The following is a 13,798-nucleotide window of genomic DNA, read 5'->3' on the forward strand; positions in this document are numbered from 1 at the left end:
TGAAGCCAAAACACAACTTCCAGCATGGCATACTGCTTTTACAGAAAACTGACAATATAAATTACCTCACAGCATAGCAATAGAAATCTTAACCAGGGCATTACAACAGGTTCTTGATTAGTTAGGCCGTGAGGAGAAGGCAAGATAAAAGGGTTGAGAAGGATAAATCAACCATTGGGCTCTTTTTGGCCTAATTCTGCTCCTATGCCTTATAACATAGGTCAAAGGTTATGTGGCAGAGGTAGGAGAATGGTGTTGGGAGGGAAAATAAATCAGCCACGATCAAATGGTGGAAGAGACTTGATGGGCCAAATGGCCACGTTCTGCTCCTGTCTTCTGGGACAAACTCCATGCAAAGTGATGGGTCAGGAGAAGATTGGGGCTGAAGATGAAACCCTACAATCCGCTGTGACTCCAGCAGAGCAGAGGAGCTTGCCGACCCTGTGTATGGTCCATTTTCCCACCTGTGGAACCATTGGCCTAGGAACCAATACATGGAAAGGAAGGAATTAATTGTTGCATGGAAGCGTCATGTCATGGAAGTGAGTCTTAATTAGAATTCTGAGTTCTTATCTCTAACTCTTTGATGGATAACTTCTCGTCTACGATACCAACATTGCAAAGTTCAGGGACTCAAAAGATGCTGGAAATCTTGAGCAGAACATACAAAAGTTGCTGGAGGAACTCAGCAGGTCAGGCAGCATCTATGAAGGGAAACAAACAGTTGAAGTTTTGGGCTGTGATCCTTCATCAGGACCATGAGTTCTGGTTTCTTTTATCCCATAGCTGAGACTCGATCTTAATATTAAGATGCACATAACAAACAATAGAGGGAGGGAATTTTTATAATGTGGTTTTGAAGTACTTAGTATAATAAAGTTCAAAGTTCAAAGTAAATTTATTATCAAAGTACATAATTATCACCAGATACAACCCTGAGATTCATTTTCCTATGGGCATACTCATTAAATGGTTCTTTAAGATTGTTATAGCTGGCGGTGGTTACGGGGACAAGCTCCCACTACCTATTAAATGCTCCCAATGGGGTGTGCCTCAAATAGCCTCTGACAGCCAAATCCAGTTCCTGGCCTCCAATGTGGTTTAGCTAATAAACCCGCCTGAATTGCTTCTGCTGTGAGGAGAAGGGACAAAGGTGGGTTACCGGCGTAAGCAGTGGTTGGCAGCTCATCTAGGAGAAGGAAAACTCTGATCTCAAACCTCTGCGGCCCTGCCGCTAAACCCACTCATGGGGAAGGCTTCGGGAGTGAACCCTGAGGGAAGAATCCAGAGCTGGAGTCCCTAAGGCAGTCCTACATTGAGTTCAATGCTGACTGGCAACTCCCGTGGTGCTGCTGGTGCCGAACAGTATCGGTCTCTGCCGTTCCATTCAGTTCATCAGATGCAGGGAGAGGGGGAGCTTGCTACATGGGCAACAGCTTGCTCTCCAGGTTGCAAATGCCTGGCTTTGTGTATCTGGAAAGCTAAAACGCGACATCCAAGGTCAACCCCGATCCACGGAGGCCTCACTGAATAGTTCTATAATAGAATAACAGAATCAATAAAAGACTGCACCAATTGGACATATAACCAGTGTACAAAAAGAAATAATAATAATAATAATAAACATCAGGAACATGAGATGAAGAGTCCTTGAGTCCGTAGGTTCAAGGAACATTTCACTAAAGGGGCAAGTGAAGTTATCCCATTTTGTTCAAGAACCTGATGGTTGAGAGGTAGTAACTGTTCCTGAACCTGGTGCTGTGAGTCCTGAGACTCCTGTACCTTCTTCCTGATGGCAACAGCGAGAAGAGAGCATGTCCTGGGTGGAGGGAGATCCTGATGTTGGAAGCTGCTTTCCTGTGACAACGCTTTGTGTAGATGTGCTCAGCGGAGGGGAGGGCTTTACTTACCCGCATTGGACTCGTTTATTGTTGCTGATTGTCTGATTATAGGATTTGATTCAAAGGTTAATTCCTTTGATCCCTCTTTAGATCCTGCTGCCGACAAAGACTGTCTGCAGTTTCTGCAGCTTTTTTTACACACACTAAAATACAGCGTGAAACCTAGATCACTCTAGATGATTGTCCATCCTAGATGGACAATCTGAAACTTTTTCCTAGGGCAGAAATGGCTAATATGAGAGGACATCATTTTAACATTATTGGGGGAAGTATAGGGGGAATGTCCCACAACAGAGTGGTGGGGTGTACAGGAGGAAGATAGATCAGCTGGTTCAGTGGTGTTGTAGCAAAAATCTTCCATTCAACGTCAGTAAGACCAAAGAACTGATTGACCTCAGAAAGGGAACACAAACCAGTCATCATAGCAGAGAGAGTGAGCAATTTCAAGTTCTTGGGTGTCAATATCTCTGAACATCTCACCTGGGTCCAATATATTGATGCAGCTACAAAGAAGGCACAACAGCAGCTATATTTCATTTGGGCTTTGAGGAGATTTGTCACCAAAGATACTCGGAAATTTCTACAGAGAGCATTCTAACTGTTTGCATCACCATCTGTATGGAGCACGGAAGGGGCCACTGCACAGGATCGAAGTAAGCTGCAGAGAGTTGTAAAGCAGTCAGCTTCATCATGGGTATCAGCCTCCGTAGTATTGCAAGACATCTTCAAATAGCGATGCCTCAAAAAGGTGGGCTACCTTTAAGGACCCCCCCCCCCCCATCACCCAGGTCATGCCCTGTTTTCATTGCTACCATCGGGTAGGAAGTACAGGAGCCTGAAGACACACACTCTGTGATTCAGGAACAGCTTCTTCCCCTCTGCCATTCGATTTCTGAATGGACATTGAACCCATGAACGCTACCACACTACTTTTTCTAATCTTTTCGTACAACTTAATTATATATATTTACTGTAGTTTGCAGTTCTTGTTATTATGTATTGCATTGTACTGCTGACACGAAGACAACATGTCTCACAACATATGCTGGTGATATCAAACCCGATTCTGAATCTGAATGCGCTGCTGGGGGTGATGGAAGAGGCAGATACATTAGGGACATTTAAGAGACTCTTAGACTGGCACATGGATGAATAAAAGTAGGTGGAGGTGGGAAGGGTTAGTTTGATCTTAAACTAGGGTAAATGTCGGCACAACATTATGGGTTGAAGAGTCTGTACTGAAGATAATAATTCATTACAACTGTGGCAGCTGGTCAGAATTTGGAAGTTCCAAAACTGAGATCCATAGAATTATTTTTCCCTCTCTGGTCTATGTGTGGCCCTAGTCCTAGAATCATTGTTGGACCTTCTGGTAGCCCATCTTTGCAGTATTGCAAACTTTAAGATGCGTCTCTGGCGATGATGAGCCATTTTCTTCAGGTTAAGCAAGAAATTTGACTAAAAGCATAACTAATAACACCTTTTCTGAAGTAAATTGTGGTAAATCATCATCACAAACAATGAAGAAGCGAGCAAATTCGATGGATGAACTGTCCGGAAAGATGTGCGAATGCAGTGGCCTCGCAGGGGCCAACCAAAGGTGCTTTTTTCTTTGTAAAATTAGCTTTTTTACCATCCAAAGACAACCCTACTCCATAAGATTGGGTACTGCATCAGTGAGCTGCTCGTTGATCAGAGTGGCTGGACTGGTGCTGGTGGCAGAGCCGGCCGAGGCATTGAGGCTGGGATATTGGAGGAGCCGGATGAAGAGTCCGAGGGGTCAGCTGAGGTGTTAAAGGAGCCAACTGGGATGTCGGAGGAGCCAGTTGGGATATTGGAGCAGCCCGCTAATCTGTCGGAGGAGCCGGTTTGGGCTCGGAGGAGCTGACCGGGCTGCAGACCATATTGCTGCCCACTACACAGGAGCATCGGAGTTGGTGCAGTATAACTGTGGGAGATTGTCTCAGACATTTCACTTGCAAATGCAATACCCTGTCGGACAGTGCTAATGTAAGTTGCTGCAGGCTTACCCTTGTCTGGTGGAGGGACAGTCGACATGGGAGTTGTGTAGACTCAGATGTAGCAAGAACTAGGCCTCAAGCCTCGGGCTCGCCTGCTGCTGCAGTCCAGTGAGAGATGCAGAAGCACTACAGTGTGGTTGAGCTTGGCTGGGGCCTGGCCTTTCCCGTTGGTGCTGCTCTCCCATGTTCAAGCAGTGGAATGACTGCTTGAATTGTGTGCATTGTGTACTGCTGGACACAATGTAAAATCAATTGCTGGACATTGTCACTCAGGGTCTTGGACTATATATGTTTTTTTTCCCCAAGTGAATATACTTCTTTGCTCAATATTTTGAATTATATTACACGCTCTTTTTGAAGGTTTGCTTGCAATTTTGAATGTTTTGCACCTTGGCCCCAGAGAAACGTTGTCTTGTTCAGCTGTATCTGTGTATGGCTTGAATGATAATTAAACTTGATTTGATTTGATTGCTGGTACATTGCACAATCAATGCAGGTGGATTGAGCCATTCGGAGAGGAGAAGTCGAGGCAGAGGAGTTTCGATGCCTGTACAACTGGCTGCAAGGTTGGATCGCTCTGGGTACTGAGCTGATTTGGAGAAATAGAGAACTGGGCGGTGAAATCTGGGCCTGGAGCAAGTCGCTGAGTGGCGTGCCTAGGCCCGAAGCCTTTTGCTGCAGTGGTGCCTGATTCCTAGTATGAGGTACGATACACTGTTTGGACAATTTAAACATCGGCCCAGATAGACTGGAGAAACAGGGTGTCAGGATCGGAGCCAAGAGCCGATTTTGCTCACTCTCCTGTGATGTTCACTCGTCTCTCCAAAGCACTGAGGCTGTGAAGACTGTCCCCGGCTGCTGTGCTCCGTACCTGCTAATATGATGAACTGATCCTGAGGCTTTGGGCCTACTCCGGGTTTCAGAACATTGTTCCTTTCTTCAGTTTTTTTGCATGACTTACGCTTTTTCCTTTTCTCTGCGCATTGGGTGTTGATCTTTATTTTGTTTATTTTAATTGTGTTCTTTTGAGTTTCTTGCTTTGTGGCTGTCTGTAAGTAAACAAATCTCACGGTTGACAACAAATGCACTTTGAAATATAGGTGTTTTCAAAAAATGGTGTGTGATAGGGTAATTTCAATGCACTTTTCATGATCGGCAGCCCAAAATCTATATGATACACCCAAAAGTACGCAGGAAGCAAAATCTTTGTCATCCAGTGCAATTAATGAACCGTTTGGGTTTTTTAATTTAACACGCTACATATCGACTGTTGTTTGTTTGCCCATCTTTGCCAAATTGATTCTATTGTATTTCTTTGTTCTATTGTGATTGCCTGCAAGAAAATGAATCTTGGGGTTGTACACGGTGATGTATATGTACTTTGATAATAAATTTACTTTGAACTTTGGTAGTTCCATACATTTCACCTTTGGAACTAATTTCTTAATTCCAAATGTATTTAATGAACAGAATCCTACCATCTACCACAGTGGATTTTGAATTCATATCTCTAGTGAACTATCTTTCCTAACGAGAGAAGCAGAGAGGTTTACAGAGTCAATTTCAGAGCTGAGATGATCACCAGCAGAAGGGTTTCGATACACAGTGATGCTCTAAAAGCCTAAATGAATGAACAGCAGGGAAGCTTTAGCAAAAAAAGTAGATTAGGAATGAGGAAGGGATTTGAAGACGGCACAACATAATAAATTATTGCAAAGGTTTAATCTTAGCATTTTTTCCAATCTAACTTCCCAATAATCCATCCTGGGGCAACTGATTAAAGCACGAGGTAGAATGTTTGTAACGAATGTTCTACATTCTAAGTCTGACTGTTGTTAAAATAATTACACCAGCACAGTAGCATAGTGACTAGCACAACACTTTACAGTACAGCCAATCTGAGTTCAATTCCCACCACTGCCTGCAAGGAGTTTGCACATTCTCCCTTGACTCCAAAGAGTTAGGGTTAGTAAGTTGTGGGCATATTACATTGGTGCTTGAACCAAGGCGCCACTTGCGGGCTGCCCCCAGCACATTCTCAGACTTTGATGCAAGTAACATATTTCACTGTAGGTTTCAATGTCTTAATGTACTAATGTGATCATTAAAGCAAACCTTTAAATCACTCTTTAGTTTTATTCCTACCTGCTTTACCAAATTTCTTGTGAGTCCTCGTGCAGGCTTTGCTAAAGGTTATTTTGCAGGCTGAGTTGCAGGTGAGGAAGGCAAGTATGATGTTAGCATTCATTTTGAGAAAACTAGAATACAGGTTGACCACTGATTTTACAGAAACTGATAATTTCAATGGTCGATGGTCTTTTAATTCAGATGAAATTATGAGATGTAGTTTACTGGACGGCCACCAGATGGCACTGTGTGTAGCGCATGCAGTGCCATCTCTGGCGAGACTTATTTTGACAAAAGCGTGCTATTTTTATTATTTACATTGCACTTGTTGGTGGTAGTCCCAATATTTTGCGCTTATTTTACATAAATTTAACCCTAGCTATGGATTCTAAGATAAGTGCAAGCACCAGTGGTGGTGTCAAAAAGTAATCATCAGTCCATATCAATCCAAGAGAAGATTGAAATGTTGACAAAGCTGGACCAATGTGTTTCTGTGCGTGAGCTGTGTGACTTATATGGCATTGGTTTGCTAACAAAACACCAAAGAGAAAACAATTTGCATTTATGCAAGCAGTGATTCACTAAAGCAAATGAGCATGAAAAAAACTATGAAAGTTGTTAAGAGCACTGAGCATGATTGAGAGATGCTTTTGTCACTGTCAGAGTGATGGGGTCGGCTTGTTGGGCAGTATGATAATGAACCGAGCTAAGCTGTTCCATAAAGAACTGAAATTAGAACATACGTGTGACTATAGTGAAGGATGGCTTCAAAGGTTTAAGAAGCACCATGCATAAAGTGTGTGGAGAAAAACAGGCTGTAAACCATGAAGAAGCTACAGAGTCTGTGGACGAATCTACAAAGCTCATAGCTGACAAAACCCTCTGTCCTGAGCAGGTTTATAATGCAGATGAAACTGCATTATACTGGCCTTGTACACCTAGGAAAACATCAGCAACAGAAACTGAAGAAGATCCCACAGGATTCAAACAACCTAAGGACAGAGTTACCATTTTGGGGTGCTCCAGCGCAGCAGGTATTCACAGATGTAAACCACTGGTGATCAGAAAACATAAATGCCCTAGGGCTTTGAAAGATGATCAAATTTATCCAGTAACATATGCAAATAAAAATGGTTGGATTACCACCAAGATTACGTTAGAGTGGTTTGAAATATATTTTGTGTCAGAAGCCAGAACATGTTGCATATCTGTAGGCCTTCCCGAAGATTGCAAAAGTCTTCTTAGTCCAGATAACTGTTCAGATCACCCCAAAGCTGAACTCCGGAAGGGCAAGAATAATGTTTTACAGTGTAATAATTACCAAATTGTACATCGCTTATCCAACCCCAAGACCAAGGAATACTGCATTCTCTGAAGGACAAGTGTCGCTCACTTTTCATGTTAGATGAGGTGAATGCTGGCGATTCTGTACAGACATTTATTAAAGAATTTAACATGAAATAAGTTCTTTGGCTCATTGCTCAAGGGTGGGAGAAAGTAGAACCTTCAACACTAAAGAATGGCTGGCACAAGTTGTGGCCTGCCTTGATGTTTGATAATACGCCTGAGGAAACGCTTGACAGTGATCTTAAAGGATTCCGTGTATCAAAGAAGAAAGTAGTTGTTTATGATTTAGATGGGGTGGAGTTTGTTGGGTGTGTTCAGGAAGGTTTCTTGACACAATATTTAGATAAGCCTACAAGAGGAGAGGCTGTACTTGATCCGGTATTGGGAAATGAACCTGGTCGGGTGTCAGGTCTCTCAGTGGGAGAGCATTTTGGAGATAGTGATCACAATTCTATATCCTTTACCATAGCATTGGAGAGGGATAGGAACAGACAAGTTAGGAAAACGTTTACTTGGAGTAAGGGGAAATATGAGGCTATCAGGCAGGAACCTGGAAGCATAAATTGGAAACAGATGTTCTCAGGGAAATGTACAGAAGAAATGTGGCAAATATTCAGGGGATATTTGCGTGGAGTTCTGCATAGGTACGTTCCAATGAGACAGGAAAAGGAGGGTAGGGTACAGGAACTGTGGTGTACAAAGGCTGTTGTAAATCTAGTCAAGAAGAAAAGAAAAGCTTTCAAAAGGGTCAAAAAACTAGGTAATGATAGAGATCTAGAAGATTATAAGGCGAGCAGGAAGGAGCTTGAGAATGAAATTAGGAGAGCCAGAAAGGGCCATGAGAAGTCCTTGGCGGACAGGATTAGAGAAAACCCCAAGGCATTCTACAAGCATGTTAAGAGCAAGAGGATAGAATGTGAGAGAATAGGACCAATCAAGTGTGATAGTGGAAAAGGATCTTGGTGATTGTAGGGATGATTGAAAAACTTGAGCACATAGATATTAAGAAAGAGGATGTGCTGGAGCTTTTGGAAAGCATCGTCGGATAAGGTGTTGTGGAGGCCAAGTCATTGGATATACTTAAGGCAGAAGTTGATAGGTTCTTGATTAGTGAGGCAATGAAGGGATATAGGGAGAAGGCAGGAGACTGGGGCTGAGAGGGAAATAGATCAGCTATAATGAAATAGTGGAGCAGATTCGATGGGCCAAATGGCCTAATTCTGCTCCTATATCTTATGATCTTACATGTAGTTTCCCCTACCTTACTCATTGCCTGTAACGCACTGGCATTTAGGGCAGCAATGAAGGACCTCCATCTCTGGCAGTGCTCTGCGGAGGCTTCCTCTCGGTTTTCACTACTGTCAGTCACGCAGGTCCCGGGTGTACTGTCACACTCAGAAGGATTCTTATTGCTGTTTTTGTAACACTTTTGTTTTTGATCAATTAGGGTTGTTAGCCCTGAGCTGTACCCTTGAACCTGGAGAACTTTATCTGGCCTCTACCCTTTGACCTGTTCGGCATGGGTGACCCTCCCAAAAGCCAAAGCATAAAGCCCTGACTCCAGCCAACATAGCTCCCTGAGTCATCAAGGGACCATCGGTGCTGCCCTCCAGTGTTTGATTGGTGGAATGACAGACTGTATTGTGGCTGGCTGCACACTGCTCGGGACTGTACCTTCAATTGGCAGGATATACCGCTCAGGGTCTTGGACAATATATGTTTTTTTTTGGCTCGCTATTTTGAATGTGCTGTGTATGTTTTGCACCTTGCCCTGGGAGGAACGCTGTTTCATTTGGATGTATTCATGTATGGTTGAATGATAATTGGACTTAATTTTGATTTGAAGCCTCCGAACCCAACAACGAGGTCGTGGTCCTCTCAGAGCTTCTAAAATAATTGGGTTAAGAAAATAGTTTGTATCCGATGCATTACTCCTGAATAGTAGCTACAATCTAACGTATGAAGCACCAAAGACTAAGTTGTACAGAAAGATCCGACAAATAGTTAGACAAAGACAAGGTGAAAGTTGAAAGATAAATACTGGCCAGGTTCAAATGTTCATTTATCATCAAAGTATGCATGCACTATGCAATTCTGAGATTCATCTTCTCCAGGGGGGCCATGAAACAAAGAAAACCAAGTAAGCCATTCAAAGAAAAATATCAAACCAACCCCCCAGCACAAAAAAAATGGCAACAAGATTGTCAACTCCCAACACCCCTCCCCCAGACCGTAAAAAGAATGGGCGGAAACACAGAATATAAAAACCGTAAAACAAAGAGTCCACAGTTCAATGAGAGAGAGAGAGAAAGAGGGAAAGAGAGAAAGAAAGAAACACAGAACTGAGGAAGAAGTGCCAGATCTTTCTTCCTAGAACAAAAAAAGCAAAGTCCATTTTAGATCAAAGTGCCAAAGTTTTTGCCAAATTCTAGGGATTGGGATTGAGCCAATTCCATTGCTTCTTTGAGTTCTGCCTCATTGTGTCTAAGCACTGTGGTGGAAGATGCATTTGTTAGGGAGAATGTTGGGGTTAGGACATATAACGAACATTAACTTCAGCAACCAACCCTCAGATCTGAATATGGATTGTAGATTAAATTTAAAATGCAGCTCGGAACAGGAAACATCCAATTCACTGGCATATGTCTGCATATGCATGAATGCAATCAACAGACTATAGAGCAAATTGTCCATACAGGAGGTATTTACATATGCATGAATACGACAGTAATTAACACTTCCTTTGGGTGTGTTTGTGGGAAGATCCAGGCATTTGAAACCTGTACCTTACTCAAAGAAGTATTATGAGGACTGTAGAACTATAGAAATCGTTGTTACCTTTATGCATTTATTTATAAAATGTACTGTCATGTTGGGATCAGGACGTCTCTCCCTGAGCCTTTCACTCGAGTGACACCAAAGGCTGTCAGTTTATTTGTGTGTGTGTATCGATTACAAGACTACTTTATATAGTAACCAGCTGCGACTCCTCGGTGATTTTGTTCACAACAGTGTTGACGTACGGTTCTGCGGCTATCTGTTTATCTCCCCTGATGCTGCGTGGCCTAATGAGTTTTGTTTAAGCATTCACTGCTTAACTGCCCAGAAGGCGGCAATAGCAAACCAGTTCGGTGGAAACATTTGCCAAAAACAACCATGGTCATGGAAAGACCATGATCACCCACGGCATTCAACGAATGAACTGTTTCACTTAATCCAGAAAATATACCTCAGGCAAGGCGAAATCTCTAATAGCATAACGACTTAAGAAAATGAGATACGTGACTTAAATGGGAGAATTTGGAAGCGTTTTAGAGGGACAGTCGCTTCCCTTCACATGAAGCTGCTGTTCCCACGCACTCCGTATGAATGGAACACGACGCGTGGGCGCGACCCGCCCCTCTCCTCAGCGCAGCCAATGAGAAAACAATCGCCCTGAAACCAAGCCACCAATTAGAGTGAGGAATCCTTGTCCCATGCAAATTTCATGCAAAAAAACGATGGGCTTCCCGGCGGGTGGGCGGAGGTTCCGCATCGTCCAATGAAAAGGTGGCAGAGGAGGCGGAGCTGGAGTGACTGACGTCAGCCGCGTTGCCCCGCCTCCTCTCCGGCGGACCCCTCCTCCTGTTCGCGCTCGGGCTCGGTTGCTAGGGGGCTTCGTTCCCCGCCCCTCCCCCTCCCGGCCTCGGCCCTCGTCCCCTTAGTCCCCCGGTCCCCAGGCTCTGCCGGCCGGCTCATCTCGCCGTGCGAGTCCGCTCCGTAGTTGTCGGTTGTGCGCGCGGCTCGGCCCATCACTCTCCTTCCCTCTCGGGACTATGTGGGAATTACAGGATGCCCAGTGGAAAGAAATTTAAGCCGACCAAATACATCCCGGTCTCGACAGCCGCCGCCTTGCTGGTGGGAGCCACCACCTTGTTCTTCGCATTCACGTAAGTCCCGGGGGAAGAGGGGTGGGTATGCGGCGGCCGGAGGGGCGAGGTGGGACGAGATGGGACGAGAGTGGTCGGTTGACAGGAACCGCAGGCCCCCGCTGCTGCTGCTGATCCATTGTATTTATGCACCAAACAATGTCACAGAGAAATCGGATTGCATTGCAAATTACATTTCAGGTTTTAATGTGCCATGGGCGTGATTTATTTTACAGATTTCCGATGCTGATTATCATATGTGTTTTGCAAGTGTGGTGTACAGTATATCGATGCGTAATGTAGGATGACATGTACATGATAAATGTGTTTTCCTGCTACATGTCTGCATAGAGATATACTGGTCTTGCGTATGCACAAAGTGCGAGTGTTATATGTGTTATGTGGTAAAATATGTGGTGTGTATGTTATCTCTGGTGTCATGCATATGTTTAGATATACTAAGGAATGTACGTGTGTGTCTGTGAATTATATGATACCTTGAGTTGAAGGACAGTCCTCTGGCATACCAGTTGTTGCAAATTGCTTTTTTAAATCTTTAGCAATACAGGCAGACACAAATACTAGATAGATAGATAGATAGATAGATACTTTATTCATCCCCATGGGGAAATTCAACATTTTTTTCCAATGTCCCATACACTTGTTGTAGCAAAAACTCATTACATACAATACTTAACTCAGTAATAATATGATATGCATCTAAATCACTAACTCAAAAAGCATTAATAATAGCTTTAAAAAAAGTTCTTAAGTCCTGGCAGTTGAATTGTAAAGCCTAATGGCATTGGGGAGTATTGACCTCTTCATCCTGTCTGAGGAGCATTGCATCGACAGTAACCTGTCGCTGAAACTGCTTCTCTGTCTCTGGATGGTGCTATGTAGAGGATGTTCAGGGTTTTCCATAATTGACCGTAGCCTACTCAGCGCCCTTCGCTCAGCTACCGATGATAAACTCTCCAGTACTTTGCCCACGACAGAGCCCGCCTTCCTTATCAGCTTATTAAGACGTGAGGCGTCCTTCTTCTTAATGCTTCCTCCCCAACACGCCACCACAAAGAAGAGGGCGCTCTCAACAACTGACCTATAGAACATCATCAGCATCTCACTGCAGACATTGAATGACGCCAACCTTCTAAGGAAGTACAGTCGACTCTGTGCCTTCCTGCACAAGGCATCTGTGTTGGCAGTCCAGTCTAGCTTCTCGTCCAACTGTACTCCCAGATACTTGTAGGTCTTAACCTGCTCCACACATTCTCCATTAATGATCACTGGCTCCATATGAGGCCTAGATATATGAGAAGATATAACATTTGAGTTGTAATTCCTTTTATCATAGAAGTGCCTTTAGTTGGTGAGAATTAGGAAGCTTTCATCTGGCTTTTAAATTGTTCCTAATATGATGAAAAGGAATTTAAGTGTTTAACAAAAATGGCAAACACGTTTATTTCTGCCTATTAAGATTTGGAAACTAGGATTTTCTTTTGAATATTACATGATTTTAGTTTTCTAAGTGCTAATTCATTCTATAAAATTTGTATTGATCTAAATGATTATGGATTCTTAATAACATGCTGGTTCTCAGGGAAATCAATCTGAAATCTAATTTTGACAGTATTAATTTTGTGAATACGAAGTATTGTATTAAAGTTTGTTCTAATACTTCACTTAGCAAGGAAGTGCCAGTCCAATATTAATGTAATTATATTTCTTCAATAATTATGCTGGAAGTTTTGATCAGTTTGGTTCTCTACTTACTGCCCATTACGTTGCTGGCATTTAGAGCAGCAGTGAAGGTGCTCATCTGTGGTCCTGTTCACAAGCTTGCTTTGTCGTATCAGTAGCTTCCTCTTGTTTTTCAGTACTGTCAGTCATGCAAGTCCCTGATGGAGACTGATGAGGCTGAAATGGCTAATACGAGAGGGCGCAGTTTTAAGGTGCTTAGAAGTAGGTACAGAGGAGATGTCAGGGGTAAGTTTTTTACGCAGAGTGTGTGAGTGTGTAGAATGGGCTGCCGGCGACAGTACTGGAGGTGCATATGAAAAGGCCTTTTAAGAGACTCCTGGATAGGTACATGGAGCCTAGAAATATTGAGGGGTATGGGTAACCCTAGGTAATTTCTAAAGTAAGTACATGTTCGGCACAACAACATGGGCTGAAGGGCCTGTATTGTGCTGTAGACTTTTCTATGTTTCTACGAGACTCAGGAATACTGTCACACACACACACAATAGAAGGATTCTTCATTGCTGTTTTCGTAACAACTTTGAGCTGAGGTCATTAACCTTAAGCTGAACACATGAACCTGGAGGACCGGTGGACCACTCTTAGTCTGGCCTACCCTTTGACCTGTTTAGCATGGGTGACCCTACCAAGAGCCAAAGCATAAATCCCTGACTTCAGCCAACATAGCTCTCCGGGTCATTGAGGCACGCAAGCCTCCAAACCATGAGTTGAGTTCATATTCTGTGCTTCA

General features: G+C 43.4%; 1 protein-coding gene across 1 annotated transcript in view; it reads left to right on the forward strand.

Moving 5' to 3' along the window:
• The first annotated feature begins 11,015 nt into the window (after positions 1–11,015).
• The window catches only part of zdhhc8b (zDHHC palmitoyltransferase 8b), a 336,369-nt gene continuing 333,586 nt past the window's right edge, over positions 11,016–13,798 (forward strand). The window contains exon 1 of the mRNA XM_073051911.1: positions 11,016–11,325. Coding sequence (XP_072908012.1) covers positions 11,228–11,325 — 98 coding nt within the window. The 5' untranslated portion in view covers positions 11,016–11,227. The remainder of the gene's footprint in view (positions 11,326–13,798) is intronic.

Source organism: Hemitrygon akajei, chromosome 7, assembly GCF_048418815.1.
Source record: "Hemitrygon akajei chromosome 7, sHemAka1.3, whole genome shotgun sequence".
Classification (NCBI taxonomy): Eukaryota; Metazoa; Chordata; class Chondrichthyes; order Myliobatiformes; family Dasyatidae; genus Hemitrygon; species Hemitrygon akajei.